At 36.9% G+C, this 18,449-nt stretch overlaps 1 protein-coding gene across 1 annotated transcript in view; it reads left to right on the top strand.

Moving 5' to 3' along the window:
* Positions 1 to 18,449, top strand: part of CFAP53 (cilia and flagella associated protein 53) — a 36,340-nt gene that overhangs the window by 2,480 nt on the left and 15,411 nt on the right. The window contains exons 2-4 of the mRNA XM_072828623.1: positions 1,514 to 1,743; positions 2,217 to 2,390; positions 15,398 to 15,701. Of these exons, the coding sequence (XP_072684724.1) occupies positions 1,514 to 1,743; positions 2,217 to 2,390; positions 15,398 to 15,701 (708 nt within the window). The remainder of the gene's footprint in view (positions 1 to 1,513; positions 1,744 to 2,216; positions 2,391 to 15,397; positions 15,702 to 18,449) is intronic.

The raw sequence follows: 18,449 nt of genomic DNA, 5'->3' as shown, positions 1-18,449 counted from the left end.
TGTACCTCAGAACCAGGTTTCTGCTCTGACAGCTCAATACAATTGATTCTTGATGACCTTGGTGCTTGGTTCTCAGCCCATATGTCTACTGGAAGCCTGAATCCTGAACAAGGTGTAGTTGTGACCTTTTTCTACTTTATTATTACTGAATCTGCATTCATAAAATGCCATACCTATTAGAGAAGAATAGTTTGTTAATTGAGTGGCTCTAGGCTCTAAATAATTCTGATAATGGATCAACTCCCAACCATAATATAATCCCCGACATCATCTCTCTCCAACCCAGCTCAGCCATGTGTTATTTTGTTCAACTAAATCTAGGTACCTGTATGTGTGTACCTTGAACCCTGAATCTTTTCATCAAGTTATCTGCAAATGTTTGTTTTCTTTTCCCAGAAGACTCCTTTACCAAGACTTTAACACTAGTATTTTGGTAATCCTGACAGTAGTGTTCTGTGACTATTGACTTTCTGCCATATGAGTTAAGAATTTTGTTACTTGCAATTCAGCATCCTGGAGTCTCACTATTCACCTGAGGTTGACTTGATAAAACTGGCTGAAAATACAAAGCTCAAGACATTGGATTTCATGATGGCGCCAGGAGGAGCAGAAATTGCATCAAGCCTGCCCCAAAATGTTTCCTCCTTTCCTCCCTCCCTCCCATCTTTTCTCCTATTCTTTACATTGAGAAGCAACAGTGGTGAGGCATTATGCTCAATGCTAGGAATACAGAAATGAGAAAGAGATTGTCTACATGACTTTATGAAATGTATCAATATGTATTTAAAATAGTGTGTTTCCAACTTTTTAGTGGAATTTTGTGTAAAGAGAAATGTAGAAATTCAAGTTACCCCAAAATGTCAGGAGCACTATTCTTGCATTAAACTGAGCACAAGAGAAATAAGAAAGCTTTACTATCAGTTTTTCCCCCATTTTCCTTTTCCTTTTTTCCCCTTCCCTCCCTCCCTTCCTTCTTAGTAGAAGGTCTTTTTATTGTCACAACTCATTATATGAGTTGTGATATATATCCTACATAGTTAGAGATAGTAGCCTCCTCTAGTTGAAAAGTATTTTGACGCTATGTTGTCTATCCCTGAGAAACAATGTGGGATAGTGGGGGGGGGGGGGGGGGCGAGATGAAGGTCAGGAATTAGAAGACCTCTAATTCTTGCTCTATCCAGGTTCACCCTATTTGAAGCACCTTGGACAAATCACTTCATGTTTGAGTTTGTCTAGATAATCTAGAGCCCTGTTCAAAATTTTAACTTTATAACTCCGTGAACTTTTATTCAAATGGCACTTAAGAAATATTTGAGATTGATTTGATGACATCTTATGTATAGGCTCAAAGACTCAAACATGTTAAACCTTAGTCACTTAAGCTCTTTGCAGTTGTAGCAGAATGTATTACTTTCATACATCCAATTTGATTTAGTGTTGGTGGAGGTAATGATTAATTGAAAGTATGCTATCGATTTTGGATCAATTTTAAGTGATAAGTATTTGTTTTCAGAGAGCCAAGCCTCCCAAAGTTCAAGGGGCTGAGCAACATCTGGGAAGAATCCAACACAGCCATCAGAAACATCATGCTATTTTGGCTTCCATTAAGTCAAAGGAGCGAGATCGCTTGAAAGTTGACTGGGACCAGCACAATGATCGCAAGTTTGTGGACAGTCTTGTGAAAGCAAGAATCAAGGATGCCATGCAAGGTTTTATTATCAACACTGAAGAAAGACGAAATAAGTAAGATTCACAAACCTAGTGCTTTGGACTATAAAACATTCCCAAAACCCAAATGGGAGATTGACCAAAAATCAAGTGAATTTTTATAGTAATTTTATAGATCATGGCTGAGATATTCATAGCTTTACCAAATTAATAGCTACTGCTTGTTGGATTTTCACTTGTGATAACCCACATTTGATAGGAAGCAAAAGAATGTATTTAGTACTGTTACTTTAATGAAAATTTGTTTGTGTTCTTTTGTTGAAGATGTATGTTATAGATCTAATTTGTACAAGATCAAATAAAATATGGCACATGTCATTCTCTATTGCTTTAAATGAGGACTAGTCTTGTTTTATAGAAGACTGCAATGAGATTTTCCTTACAAAATTTATGATTAAGCATGTGCTTTGGTAATCAAATAAATAAAAACCAATTAGAAAAATGGTCTAGGTGGCATGACAGTTTTAATTTTTTTGTAATTCTTTCAGGCTACGTGAACTTTTAGCATCAGAAGAAAGTGGGTATTTTACTGAGATGCAGTTGAAAGAAGAAACAATTGAAGAGAAAAAAGATAAAATGAGAGATAAAACAAGATTATTGAAAGAGAAGAAAGAAAAGGAGAGACAGGATCTTGTGGCTGAAAAACTAGACCAGCAATTCAGGTAATTATATCAGAAAAACACAGAAACTGAAGTTGGTGCAAAAAAAAAAAATGATTTAGGAATTCTAATTTATGGAAAAGTATGGCCTTAAAGTGGTATTCATGGTAGTTGTGCCTCTGAGTCTTGTAATTATACACATCATTGGATAATGCAGGCACTGAGGGTTTGCTGTTGTAGTATAGTGAGAATGCTTAGGACTTACTGTATTAGCACATTTTAAATATGTAATAGTCTTATTGTCTATAGTCACCATACTGTACATTAGATTCCCAGAACTTACTTATTTGTCTTATAACTGAAAGTTTGTGTCCTTTAGCCAACATCTCATTTTTCCCATCCCCAGTCCCTGGGAACCACCATTCTACTCTGTTTCTACACATTTAACTTTTTTTTCTTTAAATTAAATGAGAATACAGTATTTGTCTTTTGTCTGTCTGGCTTAACCCACTTAGTATAGTGTCCTCCAGGTTTATCCATGTTGTCTTAAGTGGCGGGATTTCTTTCATTTTTATATCGAGTAATATTCCATTTCACACACCAACACGTGCACACACACATATGTGTATATATTCACTTACACATGCATGTATGTGTATATAGATGCATATGTACATACATATATTGTGTATATATATATCATATATATATATCACATGTTTTTTTTTATCCTATCACATATCACTAGATGTTTAGAATGTTTCTGTATCTTGACTATTTTGAATAATGCTGCAATGAATATTATATTGCAGATATCGAGATACTGATTTCATTTCCTTTGAATGTATGCCCAGAAGTGGGATTGTAGGATCATATGGTAGTTCTATTTTTGTTTTTTTAGGAATCTTCATACTGTTTTTCATAATAGTTATACCAACTTACAATCTCATGAACAGTGTACAAAGGTTTCCTTTTCTCTACATCTTTCCTAATGATTGTCATCTCCTGTCATTTTGATAATAGCTATCCTAGCAAGTATGAGGTAGTACCTCATTGTGATACTGATTTGCATTTCCCTGATGATTAGTGACCAAGTATGTTTTCATGTACTTGTTGGCCATTTGTCTCTCTTCTCTGGAAAAATGTCTATTCAGGTACTTTGCTCATTTTAAAATCAGATTTTTGGGGGCAACTGGGCTGTATGAGTTACTTAAATATTTTAGGTATTAACTGCTTAACAGATACATAGTTTGAAAATATCCCATTATTACCTTTTCACTTTGTTGTTTTCTTTACTGTGCAGAACTTTTTGTGTGTGTGCAGAACTTTTATTTTTATTTTTATTTTTTAAAGATTTAGAAGCCTGCCAAGGGATCACTTATCTCTTTTTAAATTTTTTTTAAATTTTTATTTATTATGATAGTCACACACAGAGAGAGAGAGAGGCAGAGACATAGGCAGAGGGAGAAGCAGGCTCCATGCACCGGGAGCCCAACGGGTCTCCAGGATCGTGCCCTGGGCCAAAGGCAGGTGCTAAACCGCTGTGCCACCCAGGGATCCCTGTGCAGAACTTTTTAGTTTGATGTAGTCCTACTTGTTTATTTTGGTATCATATCCAAAAAATCATGTCAAAACCAATGTCAGAGATTTTTACCTGTTTTTGCTTATGTGTTTTATATTTTCTGGTTTTATGTTTAAGTCTTTAATCCATTTTGAATTAGCTTTTATGAATAGTATATATAATAGTCCAATTTCATTTTTTTTCATGGGGATTATGTTTTCCCAAGATTACTTATTGAAGAGACTATTTTTCTTCACTTCGTGTTCTTTGCCTTACTGTAAAAGATTAGTTGATTACATAAGTATGAATTTATTTCTGGGCCCTCTATTCTGTTTCTTTGATCTATGTATCTATTTTTATGCCAGTACTATACTGTTTTAATTAACTTTGTAATGTAGTTTGAAATCAAGTGTGTGATGCTTCACGCTTTGTTGTTGTTGTTGTTGTTGTTTTTAAGATTTTATCTATTTATTCATGAGAGACACACACACAGACAGACAGAGAGAGAGAGAGAGAGAGAGAGAGGCAGAGGCACAGGCAAAGGGAGAAGCAGGCTCCATGCAGGGAGCCTGACGTGGGTCTTGATCCCGGGTCTCCAGGATCACGTCCTGGGCTGAAGGCGCTGCTAAACCGCTGAGCCACCCTGGCTGCCCACTTTGTTGTTTTTTTTAATCAAGATTGCTTTGGCTCTTTTGTGGTTCCATCTGAGTTTTAGGATTTTTTTTTTCTATTTCTGTGAAAAATTCCATTGGAACTTTGGTGGAGATTGCATTGACTGTGTAGATCACTGCGTGGTATGGACATTTTAACAATATTGATTCTTTCAATCCAAAGACAAATGCTATCTTTCCATTTATTGATTCTGTCTTCAGTTTCATTCATCAGTGTCCTGTAGTTTTCAGTGTATTAATCTTTAACCTCCTTGGTTAAATTTTTTCCTAAATATTTCATTGTTCCTAATGCTTTTTACAAATGGGGTTGCTATCTTAATTTCTCTTTCAGATAGTTCATTTTTAGTGTATAGAAATGCAACTGATTTCTATATGTTGCTTTCATATCCTGCAATTTTACTGAACTTATTGATTAGTTCTAACAGTTTTTTTGGTGGAGTTTTTAGGGTTTTCTATATACAAGATCATGTCATGTGCAGATAGTTTTACTTCTTTTCCATTTTGGCTGCTTTCTATCTCTTTTTCTTGCTTAATTGCTCTAGCTGAGACCTCCAGTACTATGTTGAATAAAAGTGACAAGAATGGGCATCCTTATCTTGTTCCTGATTTCAGAGGAAGAGCCTTCAACTTCCTACCTTTGAGCATATGTGTCTTTATTGTGTTGAGCTACATTCCTTCTGTACCTAGTTTGTTGAGAGTTTTTATCATGAAAGTATGTTGAATTTTGTGAGATTCTTTTTTTCTGTATCTATTGCCATGATCCTATAATTTTATTCTTCATTTAGTTAATGTGGTGCATCACGTTTATTGATTTGTGTATATTGAACCATCTCTGCCTCCCAGGGATAAATTCCACTTGATCATGGTATATGATCCTTTTAAAATGCTGTTAAATTTGGTTTACTAGTATTTTGTTAAGAATTTTTACAGGTATATTCATCAGGGATATTGGCCTGTTATTTCCTTTTCTCATAGCGTCCTTGCCTGGCTCTGGTGGGAGGATAATGTTGGCCTCATAAAATGCATTTGGAAGTATTTTCTCATCTTCAATTTTTTGGAAGCTTTTGAGAGGGATTAGTATTAATTATTCCTTAAATGTTTGGTAGAATTCACCAATGAAGCCATCTAGTCCTGGGATTTTCTTTATTGGGAAATTTTTTTATTAGTGATTCAATCTCCTGATTCATTATTAGTCTTTTCAGATTTTGTATTTCTTCATAATTCAGTCTTGATAGGTTAATATGTGTCTAGGAATCTATCCATTTCTCCCAGGCTAATTTGTTGGCTTATAATTGTTCATAGTAGCCCTTTATGATCCTTTGTGGTTTTGAAGTATCAGTTGTAATGTCTCCTCTTTCATTTCTGATTTTATTTATTTGAGTCATCTCTCCTCTTTCTTAGTCCAGCTACAGGTTTGTCAATTTTGTTAATTTTTTCAAAAAACCAGTTAGTTTCGTTGATCTTTCCTCTCATATTACTAGTCTCTATTTTATTTATTTCTGCTTTGATCTTTGTTCTTTCCTTCTGCTAACTTTAGGCATAGTTTGTTCTTTTTCTAGTTCCTTGAACTGAAGTTAGGTCATTTTTTCGAGTTTTTTCTTTTTTCTTAATATAGGTGTTTATTGCTATAAAAATCCCTCTTTAAAAAAAAAAGATTTTTTTTTATTTATTCATGAGAGACACAGAGAGAGAGGGGCAAAGACACAGGCAGAGGGAGAAGCAGGCTCCATGCAGGGAGCCCGATGCGGGACTCAGTCCCGGGACTCCAGGATTACGCCATGGGCCGAAGGCAGGCGCTAAACCACTGAGCCACCCAGGGATCCCCCTGTAAAAGTCCCTCTTAAAACTGCTTTTGCCACATCCCATAAGTCTGGTATGTTCTGTTTCCATTTTCATTTGTTTCAAGATATTTTCAATTTCCCTTTTGATTTCTTCTTTGACCCATTGGTAGTTCAGAAGTATGTTTTTTAGTTTCCACATTATTTGTTAGTTTTCCAGCTTTTTTCCTGCTATTAATTTCCAGTTCTATACCATTGTGGTCAGAAAAGATAATAAGATTTCAATCTTTTTAAATTTGTTAAGACATTTTTTGTGACCTAGCATATGATATATCCTGGAGAATGCTTTTCTCTGCTCATCTACTCTGGATACTTTCAAATTTCATATTTTTGAGTTCTTAGATTTTTTTATTCTACTTGATCAAATCTGGTGTTGATGTCCTCTCTGCATTTTTCATTTCACATATTGTGTTTTTTCTTTATTCATGAGATACACAGAGAGAGAGAGGCAGAGACATAGGCAGAGAGAGAGGGAGAAGCAGGCTCCCTATGGGGAGCCTGATGCTGGACTCAATCCCAGGACCCCAGGATCACAACCTGAGCCAAAGGCAGATGCTCAACGACTGAGCCACCCAGGCATCCCCCAACATGATCTTTAGCTCCAGAATTTCTGTTTGGTTATTTTTTTATGATTTCTATCTCTCTGTTGAAACTCTCATTTTGTTCATGAATTTTCCTGATTTTGTTGAATTGTCTGTCTCTGTTCTCTTGAAACTCACTGAGCTTCTTTAGAACAATTATTTTGAATTCTTTGTCTTTAGGATTGATAACTAGAAAATTATTGACTTGCTTCGATGACATCATGTTTTCTTGATTTTGTGTTCCTTGAAGTCTTATGTTGCTCTCTTCACATTTGAAGGAGTTACTGCCTCCAGTCTTTATTGGATTGCTTCTGGAGATAAATACCTTCATCAGGCAGCTCAGCTAGGGATTCTGAGGCTTTCTCAGACCTTTTAACATATGTGCCTGTGCTTCACTTCTTGTTTGTTTGTTTGCTTGTTTGGTTTTTTCAGGGAGAGGATTCTTAAGATTGAATACCTTCTCTCAATCCTGAAAAGCCAGGCCAGATACTAAGAGACTCTCATTTGTTTTCCCTAGTATGTTACCCTGAAATGCTCAAATTTGTGTACCTTCTCCCAGTCTCACAGAGTTGGGCTGGCTTTCTATGTATGCTAGCTACCCATCTGCAAAGGCTCACACTCACTATCCAGTGGAGCACATGAAAGGACCTGGCCACAGAGGGTGAGCCATGGAGTAATGGGGTGTTCGTGGGTCTGTAGGCAAGATGTCTGTAGTGTTCGTGGGTCTGTAGGCAAGTAGTTCATGGGTGGGCTTTCTGGCGGAGTCCATGTGGCAGTTAGGAGGCTCCACATCTCTTGATGCTTTCTGGGCCCTGGTTGCTGTGCTCCCCACCTCTTCTAACCCCTCAGCCATGCACCTCAGTATTTTGGGGCAAGAAAGAAGAGGGCTACTTGGGGGAAGTCTAAATGCTTACTTACATGCTTTCACTTTCTCTAGTGAGAGAAATCATGGCCTGAGGGGCATCTCTCTTGGTACTGAGTTCTGCCACCTTGGCAGAGGGATGACATGGATAAAATGAAGCTGTTTTTACTCTCTTTGATGTGTCTATTATTGAACTTTTGGCTCTAGTAGTGTGCCGTAACTTCTCTACTGGACTTCTGGACTCCCACAAAGGTACTCTCATCCATGGCCAATCATCAAAATTGGTGGTCTATAGGGGAGAAATGGTAGGAAACTTCTAGTCCACCACATTGCTCATGTCCACTCATGCAGGTACTGAGTTTGTGTAAGTACCATACTCTAATGGTCTGTGCTTGTCTCCCAGTTAGGATAGAAGTACCAAGTGAGATTCTGTTATTGAATTTTAGACATTAACCTCAGACTTGCTATTGGCAGGAAGTTCCTGTCCCAGGACATCTTTGGTAGAGTTGAGTTTTCCGCCTAGTGCTGTCATCTCTACCTGTGCAGAATGTGTGCTTGGTTCCTCGTTATTTGTTGTTTCCCCGCCTGGTCTCTTGGTCCTTGGAGTCTGATCACCTTAACTTTTGATCTACTTCCTGACCCAGACCTACAGTGACTCTCAGTTTTCAGATCCTCAGTCTTTACTACCCTCAGTCCAATTCTGTGGTTGTCTCCATCAGCCCTTTTTGTCTTGCCTTTTCCATCTTGGGATACTCTGAGCCTATACCCTCAGTTAAGTCCAATACCCTGTCCTTACAGAGGGAAGATTTGCATGGAAGTACCTAAGGGTGATCTGACATGATTTATTTTATATCATGAAGAGCTTGGCAAAGGCTTTTAATTTCATAAACTGTGAGTGATTTCTTACCTCTAAAGCAAAGGTATACTTAAAAAGTCTCAGTTTATTATATTCCTTCTTAGAGCAAGGCTACATTTCCATATTTATGATTTCATTATATATGTAATTCCTCAGTTATATTTTCATTGCCTCTAATAATGCCTTCTAAGAGTGTGTGAGCGTCCAGAATTACTATTATAGATTTCAGGTTTGCGTGTTCATTTTGCTCCCTCTTTTCATTCATGTCTCTTAATGTAGTGATGATCACATGATATGACCCATCAAATGCTCCAGATTATCCATTTTATCAGTCTCTTAATTTTAGAGTAACTGATTAAGATTTTTATCTTCAGAAGGGATTTTTAGAGTTTAAGTGTTACTTGGAAATGCTCAAATCATAGCCATTATCATTCAATAGTTAAATAAATATTTCTGAGCTCCTACTTTGTGCCAGATTCTATGATTAAATAATAGATTGATTGGCTTAACAGAAAAAAATGAATGTCACTTAGGCTATCAGGTCACCAAATGTGAGCACAGCAGGTTGTGTATCATGTTACTCTGGATTCTGGAAGAAAGTGGTATAACAAAGTAACAAAGTAAATATAAACCCCAAGTTAAAGTCTAGCACAATTCAGAAAGAATGCAGGAGTTCATTTTTTACAGCATGCAAAATCTGAGTAGATAAGAAATACAAAGGTGAATAGATGTGAGAAAGCAGCAAAACCAGGCATGCAGAGGGTCAAAATATGGTTTCAGAGGCAAAAGTTTTGCCACCTCCTCTCTCTGTACCAGGAAGTTGCTATTAATCATATAGACTGCCTTAAATCCTCCTAGTAGAGGCCCAGAGGACAAGAATCTATTTCAGTGAATAGTGCATACAAATTGCAGATACAGCTGAGCTAACAAAGTAAATTAAACTGCTTACACTGGAGGGAATGGCAAGTCCCAGAACTTGGGGAACTGCTGAAGGAGGGCGGTGAAGCAAACCATAGTAGTAATGCATATGGCCAGAAGGGACTCGTCAGTGTCCTCATCTAGCAAATGGGTAACTTGAGTTCCACAGATAATAATTTTCCCGAGCCTTAAAGTTTGTAGTAATGAAGACAGAAATAGACTTAGATTTTCTAGCTTATGTAAAATAGAGCCTCACCCCTGACCTTGGTAGGACTTGGACACTTCCTACTGGCTACTGGAGGAGAAGATGCAGGGAAGGACAAAGGGGACACCAGCAAGTGAATTTCAATGATCATTCACATATTTTCCACTCCCTGGTAAATGTTGCTCAACACAGTAAGAAAAATGAGGTTTAAAAGTGGTTTGTATTCTTTAAATACCTATTAATTTGGTAACATTTTCCAGATTTTATAGACAAATCTTGTATAACTGAGTATACAGCTTTATAGAGAAGTTGTATAACTTGCTAGTTAGGTAACTTGTTAGCCTTTTATAAAAACAGTTATATCCTACAGCATTATAATTCATCTGAAAACAAATTGTTTTTAGTGTTTTTAATGTAATACTGCCAACTCTTCAATACAGAGCATCATACATAGTTTTAATTCTTTATGAGAATGAAGGGTAAGGGTTAAATTTTGATCAAAGATGCTAAATCAGGCCCCACAGGGGAATCTGGGTGGCTCAGTCGGTCAAGTGTCCAACTCTTGGTTTCAGTTTAGGTTATGATCTCAGGGTCCTGGGATTGAGTCCTGTGTTGGGCTCTGTGCTCAGCACAGAGTCTGCTTGAGGATTCTCCCTCTCTCTCCCTTTGCCACTCCCCCCACTTGCAGGCTCTCTCTCTCAAATAAACAAACAAACAAACAAATAAATAAATAATCTTTTAAAAAATGGTACTAGTTTAGCATTAAATAAAGAAATAATCAGGGGATCCCTGGGTGGCTCAGCGGTTTAGCGCCTGCCTTCGGCCCAGGGCGTGGTCCTTGAGTCCCGGGATTGAGTCCCACATCGGGCTTCTGCATGGAGCCTGCTTCTCCCTCTGCCTGTGTCTCTGCCTCTTTCTCTGTGTGTCTCTCATGCATACATAAATAAAATCTTTAAAAATGAATGAATGAATGAATGAGTGAATGAATGAATGAATAAATAATCAGGTCCCATTATAAAAAATATAACTGGAGTTTTAATATATAGAGCAAGACGAAATCACTGCTCCTTCTTCTCTTCTACTGTCTCCTCCTCCTTTTTGTATTCCGCTCTATGAATATGCTACAGTTTATTCATTTCCCAGATGATAAGCATTTCACTTATTTCTGGTTTGAGACTCTTATGAATATAGCTGCTATGAACATGCTTGTACATATCCTTTGGTGGACATGTGCATTCATTTCTGTTAGGTGCCTAAAATATTTGATGTCTGGAATGGGTCATTTCTAGTGTTCCTATTCCTCTAAACAAGAAAATTATTTTCATTAGTAACTAAATGAAATGAATAATAATGACAAGATAGCCAATGATTTCTCTCTTTTTTTGTAATTTTAAAGTAATCATATATTCACAGAAATTGTCAAGATAGTACAGAGGTGCTATATACCCTTATCTCAGTATCACGCCATGGTTATATCTAACAGTACAATATGAAGAAAATGGACAGTGGTACAATGTGTGTGCACAGTTCTGCCATTTTATCATATATGTAGATCCATGTAACTTACCACCACAATTTCATTGCCACAAAGATCTCCCTCATGCCATCCCTTTATAGTCACACCCACCCCTCTCATGCCCATCACTCCCAACCTCTGGCAACCATTACTCTCTTCCCCATCATTTTGCCATTTTCAAGAATATTACATACATGGAATCACACAATATGTGAGCTTTTGAGATTAGCCTTTTTCACTCAACATTGTGTTTTTGAGGTCCATCCAAATTGCTGCGTGTATCAATAGTTTGTCCTTTGTATGAATGTACTTAGGTTTTTGTGCAAATTATTCACTATTGAAGGACATTTTGGTTGTTTCTAGTTTTTAGCTATTATAAATAAATCTAATATGAACATTTGTATATAGCTTATGTGGCCATAAATTTTCATTTCTCTAGGATTATTGTCCTATGCTATTGCTGGGTCTTTCTATGTATGTTTAATTTTTAAAGAAACTGCCAAAGTGTTTTCCAGTGTGGCTGTACCATTTTACAGTTGTACCAGCAATGTATAGAAGACTGAATTTTTCCATATTCTTGCCAGATTTTTATATTGTCACTGTTAGAACAGAGGTATGTAGTGGTATCTCATTATGGTCTTAACTGGCATTTCCCTAAAGGCTGGTGATGTTGAATAACGTTTTATGTGCTTATTTGCTATCTGCGTATCCTCTTTGGTGAAATGTCTCTTACTTTTCCCTATTTTCTAATTGGATTAGCTATTGTTTTTAGAGTTCTTTATATATTTTAGATGTGAGTTCTTTGTGTAGGATATGTGGTTTGAAAATATTTTTTCTTTTTAGTGTGTAGTTTTGTTTTGTTTTGTTTTTTGTTTTAAATCCTATTAACGGTCTTTCACAGAGAAAGTTTTTAGGTTTGAGGAAATTCAGTTTATCAATATTTCTTTTATGGATCATACTTTTGATACATCATGGAATTTGTTTTTAAGTGTCCTATATTTATATACAGTTAGTGATTAGATTCCAGATTAATGTAGGCATTTTTTGGCATTGTTTTGTTTTGGGGTGTTTTTATTAAATGAATATCCTAGGATGTGTTGTCAGAACACTTGAGGGTTGTCTTGCCTCTGTTAATTACTAAAAGGTGATATAATGAAGTACCAAAGAACCCAAATTCCAGGGCCGGACTGCCAGGTCTTCAGTCCCAGCTCTAGCACATAGGAAATGTATGAACTTACCCAAGATGCTTAACTGCTCTGTGATTCTGTTTTATCTGTAAACTGGGGATAATAATAATAAGAATGAATTTGCTGTGATGTTGAAACATTGGTTGTTATGAAGATTACAAGAGTTCATGCCTGTCAAGTGCTTGGAATAGTGCCTGGCAAATAATAAGCATTCAGTAACTGTTGCTAATAATATTACAGCTACTGGCTGTGTGGTTTGGGAAGATGCTAAGGTTCCCTGGGTTTCAATTGCTATAACTCTAAAATGGGGTTAATGCTGCTCTAGTTATAAGACGCACATGTGAGGATAAAATAAGATTTTACTGTGAAAGTATTTTGTAAAATATTCACAAACAAAAAGCTTTCCTCTTATCAATGATTATTATCATCAAAATAGATAAATACACTATCTATCTGTAGATGAAAGTGAACTCCCTGAATCAGGTGTTCTCAAGGTTAAGTGAATAGGTGAATCATTACGATGCAGGGAGGTAATACTTGATATTTTTTATTTAAATCTCACCTGTCTTTGGTTTTTATTTTTGCATATATTTAATAAGTTATGTGACATAGTAATATAGTAATAATTACATACAATTTATAAATAATAATCCTACTTGTTTGTGAGTGCTTAGAGTTTTTTTACTGAAAAGGATACATAAAGAAGTTTGAAGATCTACTGATCTAAAGAAATGCTTGATATGGGTACCTTCATATAATGTTAATTCAGGCTTTCTCGGCAACAGCCATCATCAAGTGCCTTACAGCAGTTTTGTACACATTTTATATTAAAGAAGGGAATTAAATTACCTTGAGGAAATCATCAGAGATAAGCAGAAGGAGCTACATTTAGATGTATTCATTGCAACGTTATAGTAAAAATCAGAAGTAACCTATATGTTCATCAAATAAGGAAATATTTCAATAAATTGGTATATTTATAGGTTCCAGCCTCTATTCCATAGCTTACTAAATTATAGCAAAGTTTTGAGGTTATTTTAAGAAGACTCCATGAAGAAACATTCCCCAAATAGTGTAAGGTGGAAAAATTAAGATATAAGGAGATACCAGTATAGGTATATAGATATACAGAAAGACCCCAATTCTAGTAAAAATGCACATACACAAGACTGGAAAGAAATACACTAACATGCTACAAGCTGTTATGTCTGGGTAGAGGGATTAAGCATATCTTTAGTGTCCTCATACTTTTCTATATTTTCCAGTTTTTCTGCATGTATTAGTTTTGTAATTAGAATGGTTTTTTTTTTTAAAGCAAAAATATCATAAGACATACTTGTTATTCTTAGGCTTCAGAGTTTCATTAATTGAGTAACTTTTCTGGAGTATAAGTCATAGGATTGGGAAGGACTTTAATTAGTTGTCATGGCCAATTCTCTGATAGACTGTCACTGATGAATTTTATATAGATGAATTCATTTTTCAATGTTAAAGTGTTTTGTTTTTTTGATAACATAGCAATTTCAGCTTCTGTAATCTTTTTGAGCTTTCCACAGAATCTAGATAACTGCCAGTTATCATTATTTTGCTAATAAGCATGATTATGTATCAATTTAACCAACAATTATTTAACGGACATTGGGTAGGTACTGTGGGGAATATATTTATTGAAATATGTTCCTGAGTCCCAGCCCTCACAGAGAGTCCCCTTTTAGTTAGGAAAACAAGACTAGTCCTCATCAAACATTGAACAATACTCAACAGTATTTGATAAATGTCAATTTCTGTGGTTTTGACCACTCTTGCAATTTTAGACATCAACCTTTTTATTAAGCCTTAGAAGCTAAAATTCTTTGAAGTTCTTTACTAAGACCATTCTCAAATTTCAGCTTCTTGGTGCCGAATTTGATGAAACCAAGAAGACTTAATGTTGCTTTGAATCCGAGGTTCTCAAACTTCTGGCTCTTTATCTAAAAGAGCCAGAAGTTTCTGAGGCACTCCAAAAAAAAAAAAAAAAAAAAAAAAAATACAGATGCCTGGATCCTGCCTCCAGATATTCTGATTGAACAAGTTTGGTCTGGGAGTAGTGGAGGGAAGAAGTGAGGAGTAGGATTATAAAGATACCCCTAAGTAATTCTAAAGTATAAACAGTATTGAATATCACAGCCCTTAAATTAAAAACAAGGAAGAACATTTGAGGAAATTTGAATCACTAAGACTGAAAAAAAGGATGAGGTCTAAAGACTTACTGAAAGAGCATCTCTTCTGGAATGGTGGCATAAGCCTAGGTGTGAAAAGGCAGCATTTGAGCTATTTTCTCAGCTCTGGCAGGGATTCCACCAGAAATCCAGGGGCATTGGGGCAGCTTCACCATGATATGCTGACCCTTAGCTTTTTCCTTGGCATGTGGGGCCTTTTCCTACCAAAGCCTCAATTTACTTGTCTGTTACAGGGACCCATGCCTCTTCTAGTTCCTCTACAGTATTAATAATAGTTACCATTTATTTAGCTTCTATTATTTACCAGATATTTTCATCCATTTTCTCTGATCCTTACCAGAACCTTGAAGGAGAGACTTGTTTTGCAGATAAAGAAACTGGCTCAGATAGGTCGAGCTTTTGATCTCAGGGTCACACAGAAATGTCAGATCTCAGTTTCAAAGCCTTTTGGGCCTGACTTCCAGTGCCTGTGTTTTGTCTGTGATGTCATGATGCCTGCCTTCCCGCTGGCCCTCACATGTTCTCTCAGCTCTGGTGTCCTACATCCAGTCCTTTTACTTCTCTGCCTTCAGTGTCTGACTGTGCAGGTGTGTGCCTAGAAGAGAGCAATGTCTCACAAAAGGCTGGATTTTGCCTTTTAAAAATTCTCCTTTCAGGGAACGCTGTGAGGAGCTCCGAACCAAATTGTTTTGTATCCATCAGAAGAAGGTGTGCGAGGAGCGGAAAGCACAGATAGCTTTTAATGAAGAGCTGAAAAGGCAGAAACTGGTGGAAGAGGAGATGTTCTCAAAGCTCTGGGAGGAAGACCGATTAGCCAAGGAAAAGCGAGAAGTGGAAGAAGCGAGGAGGCAGAAAGAGCTAGTGGAGAATACACGCCTGGGGCTGAATGCCCAGATCACCAACATTAGAGCACAAAGGCAGGCCGAACAGCAGCTGAAGGAGGAGGAGGCGCGCTTTGTGGTGGGTCTTTTATAATGCTTGTCACGGGATGATCCACTTATTGGTTATAGTACACAGTTTGCAGGCCTGCTAGCATGCGCTTTGCCTCATGGCCTGGCTCGTTCACAGGGCAACAGACCTTGGTCAGAGTCTTAGATTCCAAGGCCAAGTCCAGCCAACAGTGCCATCCTATTGCAGGGGGCAAATTACTTCACTACTGTGACCTGGTGTCTTTATCTAAAAAATAAGGCAAACGCCACTTGTCTTTGTTGTGAGTATGAAATGTGATAATCATAGGCAGTACCATGGAGAGCTAGTGGTAATTTGGCAACATCCCCTCATTCTCTGATATGGATTAAATCCTATGTCAAGTGCTTTACACCAGCTAGAGTTGGCCCTTCCACTGCAGCCACCAAAATGAAGCATTTTGTTCCAGCAAGGTTGTTGCCCCTACTATAGAGAAATTAGAACTGTCACTGAAAATGTATGAAAGCACTAAAAAAAAGTAGCAATTTTAATATAAAGCTTCCAGCAACTGATAACGTTAATACCACCAAATTTAGGAAAAATGTATATTTCCCTGGGAAATCCCAAGTATTGAAATTTAGAACCATAAGAAGTGCTAAAGGTAAGATATTTCAGAACCCTAAAAACCTTCCTGGGTTTGAGACTGTTCTCTTTTGGAGAGTTTAAGTGGAACATGTCTTAAATATTTTAGTTTCTCTAAGAAAATTGAAATGGTGGCCCCAGATTCCTTCTGTTGTAAGATACGTAGTGAGCCGTTTTTACCCACAGCACATCTGACACCAAATGTGTGGTGTTTTTTTGTTTTTTTTTTTCTCACACCAACCAATTCTCTAATTCTCCATGGACACCAACAAGGTGACCTACAATTTGAATTCTGACGCTCAGTATCAGTGCTAGCATTAAACTCCAGAGGTTTAAAGGCTCCATCCCACAAGACTGCCTATACTCCAGAGGCCCCTCACAAGTGGTGGGTCCTCAGGTTACCCACAGTTCTGTCCAAATTGGTTCCCACACTTCATTGGCTACAAAGTCAATAAAAGTTATGAGAAGTTCATAACTCCTCCTAAGTTTGATAATTCACTAAAATAACGCATACAACTCAAGAAAGTGCTTTACTTACTATAACCTGTTTATTGTAAAAGAGGCAAAGAGAAGAGATGCATAGGGCAAGGTATGGGGGGGCATTACAGTAAACACAGCTTGCACATCCTCTCTGGGCATACCATGTGCCCAATACCTCCATGTGTTTATTTTATTTTTTAAAGATTTTGTTTATTTATTCATGAGAGACACACAGAGAGACAGAGACACAGGCAGAGGGAGAAGCAGGCTCCCTGAGGGGAGCCCAATGTGGGACTCGATCCCAGGATCCCGGGAGCCGAAGGCAGACGCTCAACCACCGAGCCACCCTGCTGCCTCCATTTGGCATTTTAATGGAGGTTTTATTATATAAGCATGATTAATTAAATCATTGCCCATTGGTGATTCAACTCAATTTCTGGCCCCTCTCTCTTCTCTGGAGGTAGAGGGATCCCTCCGGAACTGAAAGTTTCAACCCTCTAATCATATGGTCCAGTCTTTCTGGTCACCAGCCCTGCCCTGAAGTTATGTAGAGCCTACAGCCATCAGTCATCACATGAGGATACAAGATAGTCTTACCACTTGAGAGAGCTCAAGGGTTTTTAGAAGCTGTGTACCAGGACACAGGGATAAAGACCAAGTGTTTACTTTTCATTATACCATGCCTGGCTCTCTTTCTACCTTCCTTTCAAAACATTTTTTGAAAATTTTTTGGAAACAAGTTTAGACTCACAAGTTGCAAAAATAGTAGAGTTCCTGTATACCCTTATGTAACCAAATATATCTATACATATATATAACATATACATACATATAACAAATATGTATATATATACACACATATATAATACATATAACAAATATGTATATATACACACACATATATATGTAACATTTTGTATTTATTATATTTATAGATTTATAAACTATAAATACCAAGAAATTAACAAAAATTGTATGATTATCTCAATAGATGCAGAAAAACATTTGAAAAAATTCAGAAGCCAATCATGTTAAAAATTATCAATAAATTCGGTATAGAAGGAGGTATCTCAACATAGTTACAACACATGAATGACAAACCCATAGCTAACATCATGCTCAGTGGGAAAGGTTTTAAGCTTTTTGTCTAAAATCAGGAAAAGGGACACCTGGGTGGCTCAGCAGTTAAGCACATCTGCCTTCAACTCAGGGCATGGTCCTGGAGTACCAGGATCGAGTCCCACATCAGGCTTCCCGCATGGAGCCTGTTTCTCCCTCTGCCTATGTCTCTGCCTCTCTCTTTCTGTGTCTCTCATGAATAAATAAATAAAATCTTAAAAAAATAATAAAATCAGGAAAAAAACAAGGGTACTCACTGTCACCACTCTGGAAGTCCTAACCAGAGCACTTAGGTAAGAGACAGAATAAAAGTCATCTGAATTAGAAAGGAATAAGTAAAATTTTATTTGCAGATGATAAGATTTTATACAGAAAAAATTCTACAGACCGCACTCCAAAACTGTTCAATCTAATTAACACATTCAGGAAAATTGCAGAATACAAAATAAACATGCAAAAATAAGTTCATTTGAAAACAAAACAAAACAAACTAGGAAATTAACATTGGTATAATACCTTCAATTAAAGTTATTCTTTATTTAAATATAGTAAAATCTTTGG

The sequence above is a fragment of the Canis lupus genome, chromosome 6, assembly GCF_048164855.1.
Source record: "Canis lupus baileyi chromosome 6, mCanLup2.hap1, whole genome shotgun sequence".
In the NCBI taxonomy this organism is placed as follows: Eukaryota; Metazoa; Chordata; class Mammalia; order Carnivora; family Canidae; genus Canis; species Canis lupus.
This window is presented reverse-complemented; position numbering and strand designations above follow the sequence as displayed.